Source organism: Scardinius erythrophthalmus, assembly GCF_964197995.2.
Source record: "Scardinius erythrophthalmus genome assembly, chromosome: 12".
Classification (NCBI taxonomy): Eukaryota; Metazoa; Chordata; class Actinopteri; order Cypriniformes; family Leuciscidae; genus Scardinius; species Scardinius erythrophthalmus.
The window spans coordinates 34,125,126-34,142,978 of NC_138232.1; the positions used below are offsets into that span (position 1 = coordinate 34,125,126).

Sequence of the window (17,853 nt, forward strand, 5' to 3'; positions counted from 1 at the left end):
AGTACGTACTTCTTTTTACTATCACTGGAGCTGAGAGAAGGAGCAGTCAGACTGACGGACGACGGCAGAAGGAAATGCGTCGGGGAACACATACCAGCACGTAACAAATCTACAATCTCTTTGTACAGTCATGTTCCATAAAACATAAACAACATTATCATCTCATTCTCACACCATCGGCCTGATGTCTGCACTTGATTCACTGAATGCCATTTATTGATCTCTATATGATATGATACTCAATGTTAGATTAGATTACTGTACTTGACTCGTACATGGTTCATTGGGTATGATCATTAAGAACATAATGAGAAGTTGTACACTCAATCGATAATTGCCAATCAATAATTGATAGATAATGAATGAACCTCTGCCTAATGATATCAAGATCAATATTTAGAAGCAAAGTAAGGAAATTAGAAAACCTGTTCAACAACTTCATATCTCTACAGTTAGCTGAGAAGGAAATGGTCTTGAATTGTAAATATTTGCACTCTATCTGTATTTACCTTTGAATACTCAATGGGATGTGCGCACAGCTCCATACAACCACGTCTACGCTAAACACACTAACCGTCATGGTTATTTTAGATTTATTGTGGTTATCTTATTTCCTATAGGCTATATTTCCTATATTTATTTGAAAAACTATAACAACCTTACCACAATAAAGTGCTTGAGAGATACTGTAGTTCAACCAATGATACAAATTCGGTCATAATTTACTAACCCATCATTTACTACATTCCTCCTTAGATTATCATAGTGTTAAACATGCAATAAATCATATTTGCATGATGGATTTCACATCGCTTGTTGGCATTTACATAGGACATATTGTCTCATAGGACAATAACAGTGTCCTTCGGATTATCATGGACCTCATTATGAAACTTTCATAAATATATGAGTAGATTTGGAGTAATTTACGCATAAAAGGGACATTCCTGAAAACTCGCTTCTGGATTCACAAACGCTTTGTAAACCTCAGATTTGATAGTTAAACGTGTGTACGTTCATGAATTACATTCCATTTCCAGAAAAGTTGGGACATTTATTAAAATGTAACAAAATCAAGAATCTGTGATTTGTTAATTCTCAAAAGAACAAAGAAAAGATTTCCAACGATTTCACTGACCAACTTATATTTTATACATTCCGATGGCTTCAACAAACTCCAAAAAAGTTGGGGAAATAAAAGTTTGGAAAGTCTGCAAAATAAAAGTTAATATCCGAGTTGAATTGTTTTAAAACAGTCCACAATAAGCAGGTGAATTGATAATAGGTGAGGGTATCGTGATTGAGCGATGTTCCTAGATGTTCCTTTTATACCCAGTCTTTGCAAGTAAAGCAAAGAAAGCTCACCACTTTGTGCCAAATTTCATGAGAGAATTGTCAAACAATTCAAAAATCACTTTCTCAGAGCAAGATTGCAAAGAATTTAGGTCTTTCACCATCTACCACACATAATATTATGAAAAGATTCATGGAGATTCAAAAGATTCAGACCTCTGTTGAATTTGCGTGACCTTTGAGCCCTCAGATGACATTGCATGAGAAACCATCATGCTACTGTGTTAAATATAGCCACATGGGCCAGTACTTTGGAAAACTGTTGTTACCTAACACAGTCAGCCGCTGCATCAAGAAATGCAACTTGAATCTCTGTTACGCAAGGAGAAAGCAATACATCAGTTCTGTTTAGAGATGCTGCAGAGTTGTCAGGGCCTGAGCTCATCTCAGATGGTCCAAAACACATGTGTGCTGCCTGCGGTGAGATGAGACCACGTTTCAGCTTGTTTTGGGGGAAAACGGACATTGAGTTCTCAGTCCCAAAGACGAAAGGGACCATCCAGACTTTTATCAGCGACAGGTGCAAAAAAGCAAACATCTGTCATGGGATGGGGTGCATCAGTGCAAACGGCATGAGTGACTTTCATATGTGTGAAGTTACCATTGAGGTGGAGGCGTATGTTGGGGACATATTGCTATCAAGAAGACATTTGCTTGGGGAAGTCCATGGTTATTGGAGCAAGACAATGCTAGGCCTCGTTCTGCACATTCTACAACAGAGTGATTTCGTACTCTACACCTGCAGTCCACATCTGTCTCCTATTGAAAATGTATGGTCCATCATGAAAAGGAGAATCAAGACAAAGACAACCATGAACCGTTGAGCAGCTGTCTTGTATTAGGCGAGATTGGGGAAATATTCCACTTGCAAAACTGCAACAATTAGGATCATATTAGTAAAAGTGTAATTAAAAGGAAAGGTGATGTGACACAGTGGTAAACATGCCCCTAAAACAACTGAAAATTAGGGCTATATAACGAAACATTAAACAAGATAATTGACACGACAGGTGGGACACAGGAGGGCAAATCAAAAACCGTAGCAACAGATGAATGAGGATAAAGGAAACTGAACTATAAACGGTGCAAAACCAACTCAAAGTCCAAAAAAAACGAAAACACAGAACAGACGTAACGTTAAATTGGTCAGTGAAAATACTGGAAGTCTTTTTCTATGTGCTTTTGTCAGTTAAATAAAGTTTCAAGAAACTTTACAAATCACAGATTCTTGATTTTAGCGCATTTTACAAAATGTCCCAACTTTTCTGGAAATGAGGTTGCACAATCATTCGTAAATAGGGTGCTTGTGCACACTCTTTCTCAATTAGCATAATCCCCATCAATGAATAACAGCTAGGCCTACGTGAATTACATTAACAGGAATTGCTGTAGGATCCAGGGTTATTATAATCAAAGGGGGTGTTTACACGACACAGTTTTCAACTAAAAACTGTCAACATTTTATGCGTTTTGGCCATTCATTTATATGACAACAGCGTTTTTGGGGGCCTGAAAAAGCAGGCTTTTGAAAATCGATTTCAAAGTACTGTTTTTGAAAACTATACAGTTATTTTGTCTGTGTAAACTACAAAAACGCACATTTGTAAAAAAAAAAGTGACGTCAGGAACATACGTATTACTTGTTCAGTCCATAGGCCTGTAGTGTTTCTAAAGTGAATTCACCAACTACTGGCCTGGCAGCAGAATACAGCGTTTTTAACCGTTTTTGCGGATCCGTGTGAACGGGGATCGTTTTGACAACGTTGTCGTCTGTACGTGAAAAACTCAAAGGAAAAACGTTTCCATTTTTAGTACATCGTTTTGATAACGTACCCTTAAACTAAAACAAAACAAAACAAATTCATTACTTTAAATAAATTAAACGTGAACTGAAATAAAGTTAATAATAAACTTATATATATAAAAAAAGATATATATATATAAAAAAATTGTCATAAACAAACTTAATTTAATTTTAGCCAGTTGCCAAGACAACATTTCTTATTTTCATTTAGTTTAACTCAATGTACTAAAATAACTCAAACTAAAACTGAAATAAAATTTACAAAAATAAATAAATAAATGTGACAAAAGCACACGACCAAACCTTGTCATTTATTTTCACATTTACCTATTTGGTTAATTAATTATGTTACTATATTATTATGGTAATTTGTGTTATCAAAATGCAGTGTTTTCAGTTTGCCTAAAATAACGTTTTGGACGTGGTTTCAAAACTTAATTCTGCTCATGTTTTATGCATTAGCCCAACTAAACAACTAATGGGATGTATGAAGCTTCTTCTTAGGATCTCTGGAGTTTATGGAGAAGATGTTATGATAAAAAATGATCTTAAGCCAATGCATAAGTACAATGTTGGACATGCCACTACAATTTCTCTCGCTTGTGCTACTTGTTTTTGCGTGCTTGTAAACCTGTAAACACAATGACTCGCTGATATCCCTTCCAGTAGAATGGGCCTTTGTTTGAGGGACACAAACCGAACCCTAAACACAGGAATCACAAAACAATAAGCATCCTCCAACTGTAACCTCCTCCTCCCTCCTTGTCGTGCCACCTTTCCATTTAGACAGCTGGGTTTGGGGGTCTGAGGAGAAGGAGGAGGAGGGGGGAAGCCTCCATCTTTCAACCCTCTCCTCCGTTTACTATGCCACTATCCTTCCTTCTTCTCTTTCTTCGCCTAAGCCCTCTCTTCCTCGTCCTACTCTTGCGGCTCAGCTGAGGCCGGACCGAAACAGGAAATCGGCAAAAAACAAGCCGCAAAAAATCTCTGAGTAAACTTCCAGGTTCTATTTCTCCCTCTTCCTGATAGGAAGTCTTTTCAGAAGCAGTGGGAAAATAGTTTTCAGACCTTCACTCAACATCTCAGTGCCCTGATTCCTCTGAAGCTCTGCCCGCAAAACCATTGTGTTACACTGACGAAAGGGGAAATTGGGGGTTGCTCATATAAACATGATTTTGCTTTTGATTTAAGCTTCTCTGTCAAAACTTGGCTGTTTATGAGAAAGAGCTGCTGAGATGATTTATGTCTCACAAGAAGCAGTATGAGGAGTTCAAGTGACCGCGTGGGTTTGTCTTTCATTTTGTTGACATGTGTGCGCTCTTAGCCTTTATCTTTGCCTCCAAGGGTAGGTCAAATTATAAGCATGAATTGGATTTGTGTGAGTTAGCATACAAGTTGGAGGTTTTCTCACATCAGACCAATTAGACACAGTGTCTGAGATAAATGCAATAAAATCCAATTGGGAGCACTAAAGGTGCAAGGTTAATGACCATCATGTGAATGCTCACCAAGAGCATTTGCTTTGTCTGATTTCGCAATTTAAATTTCATACATTTCATATGTGCTTTGATGTTGGAATTTTACAACACGTTTCGATGCGGTCCAGTGATCTTTGAACCCTGTGATGAGCTAAAATGTTTTTCGTTGCATGTTATGGTTTGTCCTGACTGGTTCGTGTTTCAAACATGCACGATTGACGATTCGTGTTTGAGATTTATGTACGGGTGATTCTCTCAACTTCTGCACTGTTACGACCCCAGGGGATTTTTTTTTTTTTTCAGTTTATTTTTATTTTTGAATATAAATGTAAACTTTTTTTTTGGCTAGTTTTCAAATGGTCTTTATTTATGGGTTGTATTATTTTACGCTTTTCGGGGCCGTTTACATGACGGCTGGTGACGTTGAAAAAACGAAAAACTTTTTATGCGTTTTGGCCGTTCAGTAACACAACAATGGCGATTTGCCGACCTGAAAACGCAAACTTTTTGAAAGTGATACTGTTATCGTTTCCGTGTAGAATACAAAAATGCGAATTTGGTAAAACTGTCACTTCATGCGCATGCGCATGCGTATTACGTGTTCAGTCTATAGGCACGTACTGTTTCTTTACAAAGTGACATCGCCAACTACTGGCCTGGCATGAATAATACAGCATTGCCATCTGAAAAACGCAAAAGAAAAACTTTTCCATTTTTGGAACATAGCTGTCATTTTACCATACCCTTAATCTTAAAATACAAAAACAAAAAATTATGCATTATTTCATGTTTAAAACTTTGATAATATAAAAATGTGAAATAAACATAAAACATTACAATGTTTTTTAGTGTGAAAATGTTTTATTATTATTTTTTAAAACAATTTAGAATGACCCACATTTTTTTTAATTAGCCTGCTTGTAAACCAAGGCAACAGTGTCAATGGTAAACATCCCTTGTGAGAAGAACATTTTTTATTGGATTTCATTTCCAGTCTTGCTTTAATTTTTTCAAATTATGCAAAAAGTGTAGAAATATTATTTCATTCTGTATAATTATTTCATATGAAATTAACCTTAGCAAGAAAAAATCCCCAAAAGTTAAAAATGTCATTTGCAGTTAAACAGAATGCAAAACTCTGTGGTAGGAATTTTCATTACTTTCAGAGAATATGACTCTTAATTCCTCTGAATTGAAAATTGTAAATAGACCAATAAAATAACCTACTTAGAGTGTGAAAAGTCTCATTTTCAGATATATATGTTTTTTATTTCTATAAGTCCACAGGACCAAAATTACCCATTCTTGAAGACCAAAACGTTCAGTTATTTATCATCTGAATATGTTTCTGATTGCTTGGTCATGCTTGTCACACAACGCCTGAGAAAACATGCGGTGGCCCTAAATTATGTGAGATAAGAATAAGGGTTAGCATGTACGCTAGTTTATAGTGGATGATCTCACTGTCAAGTCATAGTTTTATTGCCATTTCTCTCCTACGTGTTACGAACTGACAATAAATTATCCTTTAACTTGACTTCACAGACCCAACGCATGTGAACTATCTGTTTGCTTGTTTCTGTTAGTACAGAAGAGGTGAAATATAATGTTATGGGCCAAAAGTGAGATGTGTGTAGGCCCTAATGAGGAAGTGTGTGTGTATTGTGGGTATTCCCACAAGGGATAACTATAGAAGGACTGCAGGTGGAGAAAGAATGTAAGTGAGCCCACTTTTTGTACAAACAGGTGCCCAAACACCTGCCCGTCTGTCAGTACAGTGTGTGTGTGTGCACGTGTATGTCTATGCGTGTTCGCGTGTGTGTTAAGTGGATGCCGACCCGCTCACTTTGATATGAGCTCCTCTTTCCGCTAATCACTTGACAAAATCCTCTTTAGAAACATATCATATTTCTTAGAGGAATGAAGGGTGAGAATTTAGATTAAATGACATTAGAATTACAAAATCACTTCTGATGAAATAATTAGAGGTGCTGTATTGAAAATTAAACAGGATAAATGGAAGTCTCCGTTATAGGTTGAGCTTATCACATGTAATGAAATAAGCCACAGGTCTTAAACTTGAACATACACAAACACACATGCACATCCACATATACCACATCTAATCCCATCATTCATCTGCAGCCTCTAAAAGGGGCAGCTGCCCTCCCTCAAAACGCACTTCCCCCAAGATCATATTTCCAAGCATAGCCCCGGGTGAGAGTCGAGGGGCTCATGTTCGGCGAGGAATAAAGGTTTAGGGCATGAAGACAAAATAGAATTCGGTCCTGGCATAAATGCTAAAGATGCTTTTAAAGAACAAAGACAGCTTTCGGGTTTTTCATCTTCGACAAAAACACAAGATAATCAAAGTCAATCATCAGCATTCCAGTGCAAAGAAACGGAAATTTGCTAACTGATCTGACGCCAACACAAATGAGGAGGGTGTGACTGCTTTTTGGGGAAGATAACGCCGTTCCTCTTTGAAACAGTCAACATGTGCATGTTTTTTTTGTTGTTGCTGTTTTACATTAGACGGTGCCAGCTATTCATGAATTTTTATTATTTTATGACTGACTCACGTATATGGTGCAAATGTCATAATAAGTCATCACCAAACAAGATATGTTACCTGGCAGCCATACGTATACATGTTACAACAAAACTGTGTCCGTCAGTTCATATGCCACAGGCTAATATAAATCACATTGCGCACACAACATGCACGCTATATATGCTCAAAGAAAAAAAAAGTTGCAGCATAAAAAATAGTTATTAATTGACTACTTTATTAACCTTTTTATTGATCGACCCCTCTGTCATATACATGTAAGATTTTGATAATGCAATTAAACATGCCAAATTGTACAGACATAATTCTTTGCCAGGCTGTCATACAAAAAAACACACATGCAAAAACAAGAAAGAACTGGCGAAATATTAATAACTGATTATGTTGTAGTGAATGTGTTTTTTAGTATATTATGCATATAGTAAAATACATCTTTTTGCTGTAGTTTACCCCTTTTTTGGGCTAAATTATTTTGTCAGATACTTTGAACAAGTTTAATGGTTTAGTTTCTTCCCTCATATTTAAAAATATTAAATATTTTTCTCACGTTTTTGATGGTGTAATCAAACTTGTAGGGTCAATAAAAACAAATCCCTTCTGGACATCACTTTTCATTTCATTTTCACGCTTAAATATTCATCACAATATCAATAAAATATATGCAGGTTAAAGAGGCATTTCTATTGACTTCTAACGGCTCTGTCAAATATCAGCTGTTGTCCGGATAACCTGCTGAAATGTGGCATTGTTGTTCTAGAGTGAAAAATGTGAAATGGGTTGTAGTTGGACCCCGTAAGTATTTTCACAGCGGGAGCTGGAGTCCCTGTGGGTTTTCAGCAGGAAACTGTCTTCCAAACAGCCACTTCCCCTAGAATAACACACACATTTATCCGTTTATCACACAACAGGCTCTTGGGTGGCGAGTGTTGTGATATGTGTGTGAAGTTTATGTGTATAATAGGAGGGTATACTATCATAGGTGTACATAATGACAGTGTGTGGGAATCTGTGTGTATAAGTTATTTTACTGCTTCAGTCCGTGATAATCGTCCGACATGTGTTAAACGGCTTACTGGTACAGTAGCATTTGTTTGGTCATTGTTCAAGCCCACTGGAACTGTGATTCATTTGTAAATGATCTTGGTTTTACTGACCTCTGTGGCTCCAGTCCTTTTGGGTAAACATGCAGAGGTTTTGGGGGTCACTGGGGTCGTAAAGTGTCTCTTTGCCCCACTAGGGTCAATCTAGCAGGAACTGTGAGTGGCCGCTAATGATCCCAGACATGATCTCCTTCCTGCGCTATGGATGTCAATAGCTTTACCCTCTAACCCTCACCCTGCTCGTAAGTGGAAAAACACATGCAGAGCTGTGGAACGAGGCCCAGTGTGAGTTTGTGGACAATTTTACTCAGAATTAGAGGAATAGTTCGACATAAAATGAAAATTCTGTTATTATTTACTCACCCTCATAAAGAATCTGTATGAGATTCTTTCTTCTGCAGAACAAAAAAAAAGGCATTTTGAAGAACGTGAACTGAACAAGAGATGCAAATCAAGACAGATTATTGAAAAAATCACTTTTGTGAACCAGACCACTGTGAACAGATTTGTTGAAACTCGACAGCAACATAGTGTCACGTTTACCAGATGTGGGCCGGATCTGGGCCGACACCATGTTGCTGTCTGACTCGGGAAAATTATTTACAAATCAGACATTGCTATTCATCTCATGAATGTGCCAAGGAGCTGGATGTCACAACATTGTTCCTCATGCAGATTTATGTGGTTTCAGAAGATTTGGAATGCAGGAATGTTTTTCATATTTACTATTTATTATACATTTGTGTAGCTTACAGACTCAATAGTTCACCTGAAAATGAAAATTCTATCATCATTTACTCCTCCTCATGTCTTTTTGAAGCACATGAATTTTGAAAGAAGAAATTTTGAAGAATGCACTGGCTGCTCTTTTCCATGCTATTTCAATGAATGGTGCACTTTTATGCTTCAAAGAGGATACCATAAACCAGTTTTATATTTTATGAAGTCACATGATTGTTTTGGGTAGGCAGCTGACCAAAATCTTAGTTGTTATTCACAGAAAATGTTCCTCTCCAGTCAGATTAACTGGAAAACCGTTGTTACTGGATCATTGACTCATTGAGTTTAATGATTCTGACTCAAGAAAATGATTATTTCACGAATCAGATATTGCTAATTTTCTGATTAAGGTGCCACGGGTAGATGTCAGTGAATAACATTTTACATTTTACACTTTATAAGGTGCCTTTGTTACACTGTAATTATAGATTTAAGTATTGAGTAATATTTGACTACATGTACTATAGGTTATGGTCAGGATTAGGGTTTGGTTTAGGGTTAGTTTCATGTAATTATGAATAATCTATAGTTATTACTATAGTATTACATGTAACAAGGACAATAACACAACTTAAATATTAGCCTGTTCCTTTTTAAAAGCTATCGAATGGTTTCAGAAGATTTGGAATACATACTGTTAGAAAAAATACTGGTAAAAAACAGAAAAGTTACTGGTAATTAATTTTCACTGAGCCCTTGTTTTTACAGACAAGGATTATAAGAACTAGCTATGATAGTTAATGGTGCTTTTGTGTCATTCTTTTTAATTGCATAGAAACGTTTAGCCAGTGCAATTATTCATAATCTCTCCCAAACAAAGGTGATGGTTTGGAATTTCTTGAGGATGAGTAAATGATTTCCCAGAATTTCTATTTGTAAGTAAACCATTCTTTTTATTGTGAGATTGAACAAGATTTAGGAGATTTTAAACAGGCAGGTGAATGGATAAGTGTGCCGATAGACATACCCTCTTTTCTACATCTACATAGAGTGAGATATATTCAGATTGACAGGGTAAACAAGGGAGTTTAACAGCAAAATAAATGACCAGCTCTTAAGGAATGTTCACTGACCACTCTCCTTTCTTACAGCCCCCCCGGGGGAACAGAGGCCTGATGGAGCACTTAACACTCTCAGACATGCAAATCTTTCACACTCTACATTAGAGCCCATTACTCTGACTCAACGGGCCGTCCAGTCACTGGTGTTAGTTTGTATTGTCCTTACGCATGGATTTTGCTTCTCAATGGGTCAACTCTCACGCATTTCCACCTCTTAACATGGTGGCCTGGTAAGCAGCTTTTGCAATGCAGAGGTCACAGGCTCTTGTTTCCTATGGCTCTACACTGCTGTGCATTGCTGTAATACTTTCTCCTTCAGACCTCCCGTGGTTTTATTGTGGTTCATCCTCGCCCCATTTGAACTGAATGCTACTGTCATGGATTACTAGTAATAAATGCGGGCAGCAGACGTTAACTCCATAAAAAAGGTTCAGAGCATCTAGCATCATATTAGAGTATAGTTAGCACATAGTGTTTTCTATTGTGCCATTCAATACTGCTATATGAATACGCACTGCTTTTAGTTGCATGTAGTTGTTCTTTGTTGATTCTACACGAAAAGTGCACACATGAGCGGCTGACCTATCCAGTCACTAGCGTCATGAGACCATACCAACTAATCTGTAAATCATTCAGTCTATCAACAGAACACGTTATATATTACAGTTCATCCTTCAACTAACTGAATAGTAACTCCCTTCACTGTCAGAAAAAAGTTACAAAAGCTGTCACTGGGGTGGTACCCTTTCAAAAGATTCACCTTTGTACCTCAAAGGTACATATTGGTACCAAAATGGTATATATTAGTAGCCTACCTAAATTATACATATTAGAACCCTTTTAAAGGGTACCATCCCAGTGACAGCTTTTGTACCATTTTATTTTCTGAGAGTGTTCCTTACAACCTTACAATTGTATCATTTTGATTGCCTATATATGGCTATAATTAGTGCAAAAAAAATTATTTGGACACAGTCAAATAATTAAGATTTTAGTGTTTTTAATGTTTAATGTTAAGGATTTTAAAGTATGCTCACCAAAGTTGCATTTATTTGATCAGAAATAGGCTACAGTAAAACAGTAATATATTACAATTGAACAGATCTGTTTTCTATTTGAATATATTGTAAAATGTTGTTTATTCCTCAAGCTGAATTTTCAGCAGCCATTACTCCAGTCAGCAGTGTCACATGATCCCTCAGAAATCTATCTATCTATCTATCTATCTATCTATCTATCTATCTATCTATCTATCTATCTATCTATCTATCTATCTATCTATCTATCTATCTATCTATCTATCTATCTATCTGTCTATCTGTCTATCTGTCTATCTGTCTGTGTGTGTGTGTGTGTGTGTGTGTGTGTGTGGCTTGTCGAGTGAATCAGTGTTCTGAGCAACATAAAACCCCGCAGAAGTGGCTAGTGGGGGGGGGGGGGGATATAAAAAAATATAAAAAAAATTATATTTAGGGATGCATTTGACTGATGGCCATGCTCTACTGTTTGAACTATAGAAATGTTCAAATTACACTTTTTGGTTGTATAATTTTGTCCATAGGCTAATGTGATGAACTACACCTGTAGTTGCTTTGCTAGAACACCACGTGTAAACTTGAGGGGAACTGACTTCATCTACTATGAATCACTTTCACAGTTGGTTAAAAGTTATTCCAAAAAATGAAGTTAGTTCTGAGAAAAGCTCTAGCGTGATTTCTTTGCATTTTCTTTGTGGCTTTATATTTTGATACTTAATTCAATGACATTCAGACATTTGTAAGTGTCTAAACACATGTAGAGCCACTTTATGGCATTTTCAGTGCTGCCAGTTTCATAGAAAGCAAAATCATCAGGTACTGCACATATGTTTTTTTCTGTTGAATGTTGCTAAGCAAATGTGATTACGGGCATGATCCTCCAAACAGGAATAGTGGGTTTTTACCTAAACTTCTGTATACACAAAATGAGGTTGTATGACTCATACAGGGTATGTTTGTAACTTCCAGTGTCAGAGACATGGCAACATGCTTTTGTTATGGTACCACCTGAATAAACAGAATCCCTTTGAGGTAAAGGGACATTTGCAGGGGGCAAATAACAGAAAACCCAAATAAGGATGATAATGAAATGAAATTTGGAAAGTTAACCAAAACTGCAATGCAATATAGCATAATTTGCGTTTAAGAAACTTCACGTGTGTTTATGGTTGAATGGATCCCGCATCACGTTGGGGATTCCACCGATGGGTACTCTGTGTATTTGGTCAGACCTAAATGAGTTTACATATTAGGGAATCCCCGTCGTCAAATATTATAGGCTGAGGGTAACTGTAATTGGTGTGTTTCACATGAATAGCTTTTGATAAAAATACTTTGAAGAAGTAACAGTGCTTTCCACTACACTATGCACGTGTCTCTGCACAGAATGAAACTAAACAATACTGGGCATTGCAGGGAAACTCCATTATCATGCCCTAGAAAAGTGTTACTACAGAAGTGGTCAAAACACACACACAAACACCCAACACAATAATCTGAGTACTGAAAAATTTATTGCAAGACTTCAAATAGCCAAAGCAGCTCTTTTAAACTGGAACGTCTCTGGTTTATCATGTAATAAATAAATGCAATGGTCTACATAAGTGCAGAAAGGAACCAGTTAAAAAACAATCTATATACATATGTACAGTAAACATCTTACTCACTATATCAGCACATTTGTATGTTCACAATGCCTCTTCTCACTATGAAGAGAGATTTGACAGTAATACTGGAAGCAATGCAGTATGCGATACCATACTGACAGACATATTTACATTCTATCTACTTTTCAATCAGGCTCAGCCTGCTTACTATATTTTCTTTCCTATACAAAGCACATATTAGCAAGTCATTTCATGTAATATTTGGAAGCATATTCGCAGTCCAAGGTGCGCGCGCGCTTTTGTTAACTCGAGTGAAAGCTAGAAGACTCGGATTCTGTGGATACAGATGACATCCCTCCTCTCTTCTTCGGCAGAATTTTCAAACTGGACCCCCGGCTGGGAGATAGAGCGCTGCGGGCGGACTTCTTGAACTTCACACCCAGAAACGCGTATAGGATGGGGTTGAGGCAGCAATGAAAGTACGCGAGAGCCTCAGTCACGAAGATCCACTTCTGAAGACCCTGCTCGAGCACACAGCTGTGAGGAATCACATCTAGCATCATCAGCGTGTCCAGCAGGATCCCCCCGCAATAAGGCAACCAGCAGACGAAAAAGCACACGATCAGAACCACGGTGGTCTTGAGCGCCTTGCGCTTCTGTGTACCCTTCGAGCCGCGCGACAGCTTGGAGATGATGATGCAGTAGCAGACGAGAATCACGATCCCGGGTAGCACGAAGCCCACCAGGATGTGCTGGAAGCGAAACGCGACCATCCAAATAAGGAAAGAGTCCTGAGGGTAAACGCGCTCGCAGAAGGTGCGTATAGAGCTGGTCTCCGCTTTGGCGAACACCAGGTCGGGGATGGTGAGGAGCGCGGCGGGGAGCCACACGCCCACGTAAATGATGCGACTGGCTAGAAGTTTCCTCGGACCTTGGCTGTTCGTGGCGCGCACCACGGCGAGGTACCGGTCTAGACTGATGAAGGCGAGGATGAGGACGCTGCTGTATAAATTCACCGTGTAAATCATATGCACGGCCACGCACATGAACCCTCCAAAATACCAGTCTTTGGCCGCGTCCACGGCCCAGAACGGCAGGGTGAGCACAAACAGAAGGTCCGCCACTGAAAGGTGCAGGCGGTACTTGTCTGTCATGGTTCTGGATTTCTTCTGGCAGCCCATTACCAGAACAACCAGTCCATTCCCGATAAGACCCAAAATAAATATGATTCCGTACACGGTTGGTAGAAAGATCCTCTGGAACTCGTGGCTGACCTCCACGTCGCACGGGACCTCAAAGTTGGCCCCAATGTCCCCCGAGCCGAACTCAGAGTTGTTATCAGCTGATGAATCTTCTTCAAAGACGATGTGCTGCAAAAAAGTAAACAGACAAAGTTAAATATTTTTTTCTTTCTTATAAAGTAGCCTAATTTAAATGCAATCAAACTTCACTTAAGAAAAAACATTTTTATTTTTTTCTTACTTCGTAGTATGCCATCTTTAAAACACTCCTCCGGTGCTGTCAGTCTCCAGAAATTCTACAGCGGCTTTGTAAACTTATGTGGAGCTCAGATGATTTTAAATACCCCTCTCGTACGCGCAATCTCCGCCCACTCACACACGCAATCCACGGCAGCACGCGGGCACGAGTCTGCGCTCGCGCCCACAAAACAGGTAGCAGCATCTGCGCCTTCCGCAAACGCTCTTTTCCTGTTTTCGTGTTTCAAAATGCATGAGTGATTGAAGAAAACGACGTCCTGCGACGGAAATCGGCGTTTCAATTGTGTGTCTGCTGAAAACCTCACATAAAACCAGTTAACTTTGCCTATTCCGAGAAATATGTTCATTTCTAATTCAAGCTGTGGTAAACTAAGTGGTACAATATGATTATACGTGTTTATATTATTATATGTGTAATATGAGCATGAATGGCTTTCTGTTTAATCTTGATAGTGACGTAAGTGGCTTACTCGCTACAACCCTCAAAACACTTAAATATCATTCAACCATGGTCAGATCAGATCACACACACACATATGAAAGTGTTTTCTTATTTTGACGCTGAGCTGTGAAAAGTACACACAAACACTTTTTATGTAGGCCTAAGTGAAATTAAATCTGAAAAATTAGGAGGAATTGGCTTTTTGAGCATGGAAACACACACTGTATGTTAATCTCGTAAGTGCTCTGTTTATGTTTTGCATACGTTGAATGGCATTTTATCACATTTAAAAGGTGCTAATGTGTTGATGATCAGATAAAATCACAGAGACAGTCTGAGTGATCACAGATCGTACAGTTCTTCCTTTGTTCAAAACACCCAAACCCCATAGTAAAATTAACTTAACTCATGTATATGTATATGTCTCTATACTGGTAAAATGGGACACTTCAGATTTGTATTTAATATGTGCTTTTTAATGTACTGAAGATCTTTAGCTATTTAAACTAGTATTGTGTGAGGTTACGTGCTGTTTGGCATCATATTTAAAAACAAAAGGACAACTTATCACATAGAGTCTCTGAAGACAACCTCTCAGAAGAGAACACCCACTGCCCTCTACTATAATATTGCAGTCATTCAATACTTGGCTGTAACCGTCACAGATGTTGGTTAGTGAACAGGGACGTAGACACCTGGCTGAAATGAGAGGTCAGACCTATCGCTGTTTTAGGGAGCAAGGAAGGGCAGTTCTCAAAGACAAAAAAACCCTTTGGCAATGTGTGTATGTGTGTGTGTGTATGTGCTTTCCTCGGGGAGAACATGTGTTTTCACCTGCCCCCAGCCAACCGAGGCCTCCAGAAAACTGCTTCACAAACTGGTAGAGTTGTAAGGTGATCTCTATGTGTGTGTGTGTGTGTGTGTGTGTGTGTGCCTTCAAAATCTGTTGCATTTATTAGTTTTGTTATAAACACATATTATCATAATAGTCACCACACGGTATAACAGAGCTGTAAAATAACCTCAATGCATGAATTTTATATCATAATTAGGTCATGCTTTAATGGAACTTAGGCTATATTTTTGTTTGAACTCTCAGTTTTTCCACAGGAACATTAAGAAATCAGATTTAGTTTTTTCTTGTGTGTACTTGTGTGGTTGTGTTAATGCATGTGGGCCGATGAAAGAAAGCTAGAGCAGTAAGACACAAACTGGGTGTCTTTTATGTCTGCAGATACCACAGAGGTGTGAAAGGTGCTAGGCAAGAAACAGTGCGAGAGAAAGATTGAATCGATAGATTCACTGTTGTTTTTTCTCACGTCAGTAAAGCAAAAGATCCATGAATGTAGATTTTCTCATCCTCTGTGTGCAATGAAAAGGAAGTTGACCGTTGGTAAGACAACAGAGGTTTGGAGACAGCTGTCCTTAAGGGTTCACAACAAAAGAAAGGAACAATAGCATAAAATAATTTAGAGTGTAATTGATTGTGAGGTTGTTTGTGCATGATATATATTTAAATACATTTTCATATTGGATCACACAATTATCCTGCTAACAAAGAACATTTTAAGAACTTTCCTAACGCTCTGGCAAGGTTGTCTCAAAGTTATGAACAAACGTTTTCCAGTAACGTTAAAAGAATGTTTGTTCAAAGTTATCTGGTCTTTAATAATGTTCTCAGAATGTTAGCAAAAAAAAAAAAAATATATATATTTACACATCGTTCATGGAACGTTTTTTTCTTTTCTGAGAGGTATTAGTTGAATGTTCGTCTAACATGTTTCAATGTTGCAGCTTGAACTTTCAAAAGGAGCGTTGTCATAATGTTTGCAAAATGATAAAAAGTTATGTTTCCTTAACGTGCGCATAACCCCCAAAAAACACATTTTAATATTATTTAAAAAACTACGTTTTGAACGTTCAAAGAACATTCAGATATAACGTTTTCATAACTATGTTTCATAACTATGTGTACACGACAACAATGTACTAAAAACGGAAACGTTTTTCCTTTGCGTTTTTCGCATACAGATGACAGCGTTGTCAAAACGGATCTGCGAAAACCTTTCAAAATGCTGTATTATGCTGCAAGGCCAGTAGTTGGTGATATCACTTTGTAAAGAAACACTAATCGCCTATAGACTGAACACATAATAGGCCTACACATGCACATCACCGTTCTCACAAATTCGTGTAGGCTACACGGAGATGATAATGGTATCGTTTTCAAAAAGTTGCATGCAAAACTACAGCAATTTCCGTATATAAATGAAGTCATTCAGTGTGTTTAAAAGCGAACAGGTTGAGTTCAAACTTCTTTTTGAAAAAATCACCCACACAAACACATACAAAATGTCGGTAGTACAGAGGGTTTCCTCCCTTCTCCATAGGGCATGACAATAGCCCTCAGGACAGGGCAGAGAGGCTCTGATAAGAATACAATAGGTCTGATGATTCCAGATAAGAATTTCTGGCCTTTCTGAGAGTCATTAGGCTATATGTGTTTATGTATGTGTCTTTCTTCCTAACCAACTTTATCTACTATGATTTAAACAGATGAATTTAGAGGAAAAGATTCAGATAAGAGCATGCTGCAGTTGAAAGCTTCTTTGCTTGTCAGACGGTTGTGTGAAGTAGAGAAAAGAAACCCACAAGAAATTTGAGGTCTATTTGCAGATCTACTAGGCAGCTCGATGGTGCCTTGAAGTCTATACGTTGGCCACTAAAGTTCCAGCCTCAAGGCGACAGAAAACAAATCACTGCTTGGCCAACCCATTCATAGAGGTGAGCAGAGAGAGGGGGAGAAAGAAGAGGCGGTATTAAGGAAAGAGGAGACACCTGTTTGAATGGCCCACTGCCCATGCTCTTTTTCTCTCTCTTTCATCCCAGCTTGTTTGGTCATGGAGACAGCTGAAAAGACTATTATGAGAGAACAGAGTCGGTGACAGACCCGTATTAATTAAAAGCCACTGACTAAGCAAAGACTTGTCGATTCACTGCTGTATTGAATTATCCAGTTGAGAAGAAGTGCAAAAACAGTATGAATGAGAGAGCGTTTAAATCAACCAGTCAAATTATTTGTAAGCTAATAGTATTTGATGTTCACATTAGGATGAAAAG

At 38.1% G+C, this 17,853-nt stretch overlaps 1 protein-coding gene across 1 annotated transcript; it reads right to left on the reverse strand.

Annotated features, from left to right (window-relative positions):
* Window positions 1-12,680: 12,680 nt before the first annotated feature.
* On the reverse strand, window positions 12,681-14,411 carry cxcr4a (chemokine (C-X-C motif) receptor 4a). Its single transcript, XM_081380401.1, has 2 exons — window positions 14,275-14,411; window positions 12,681-14,162 (listed from the first exon to the last, which is right to left on the reverse strand). Exons 1-2 carry the CDS (start codon window positions 14,287-14,289, stop codon window positions 13,095-13,097), a joined length of 1,083 nt encoding a protein of 360 aa, XP_081236527.1. The 5' UTR covers window positions 14,290-14,411; the 3' UTR covers window positions 12,681-13,094.
* Between the last annotated feature and the right edge of the window lie 3,442 nt (window positions 14,412-17,853).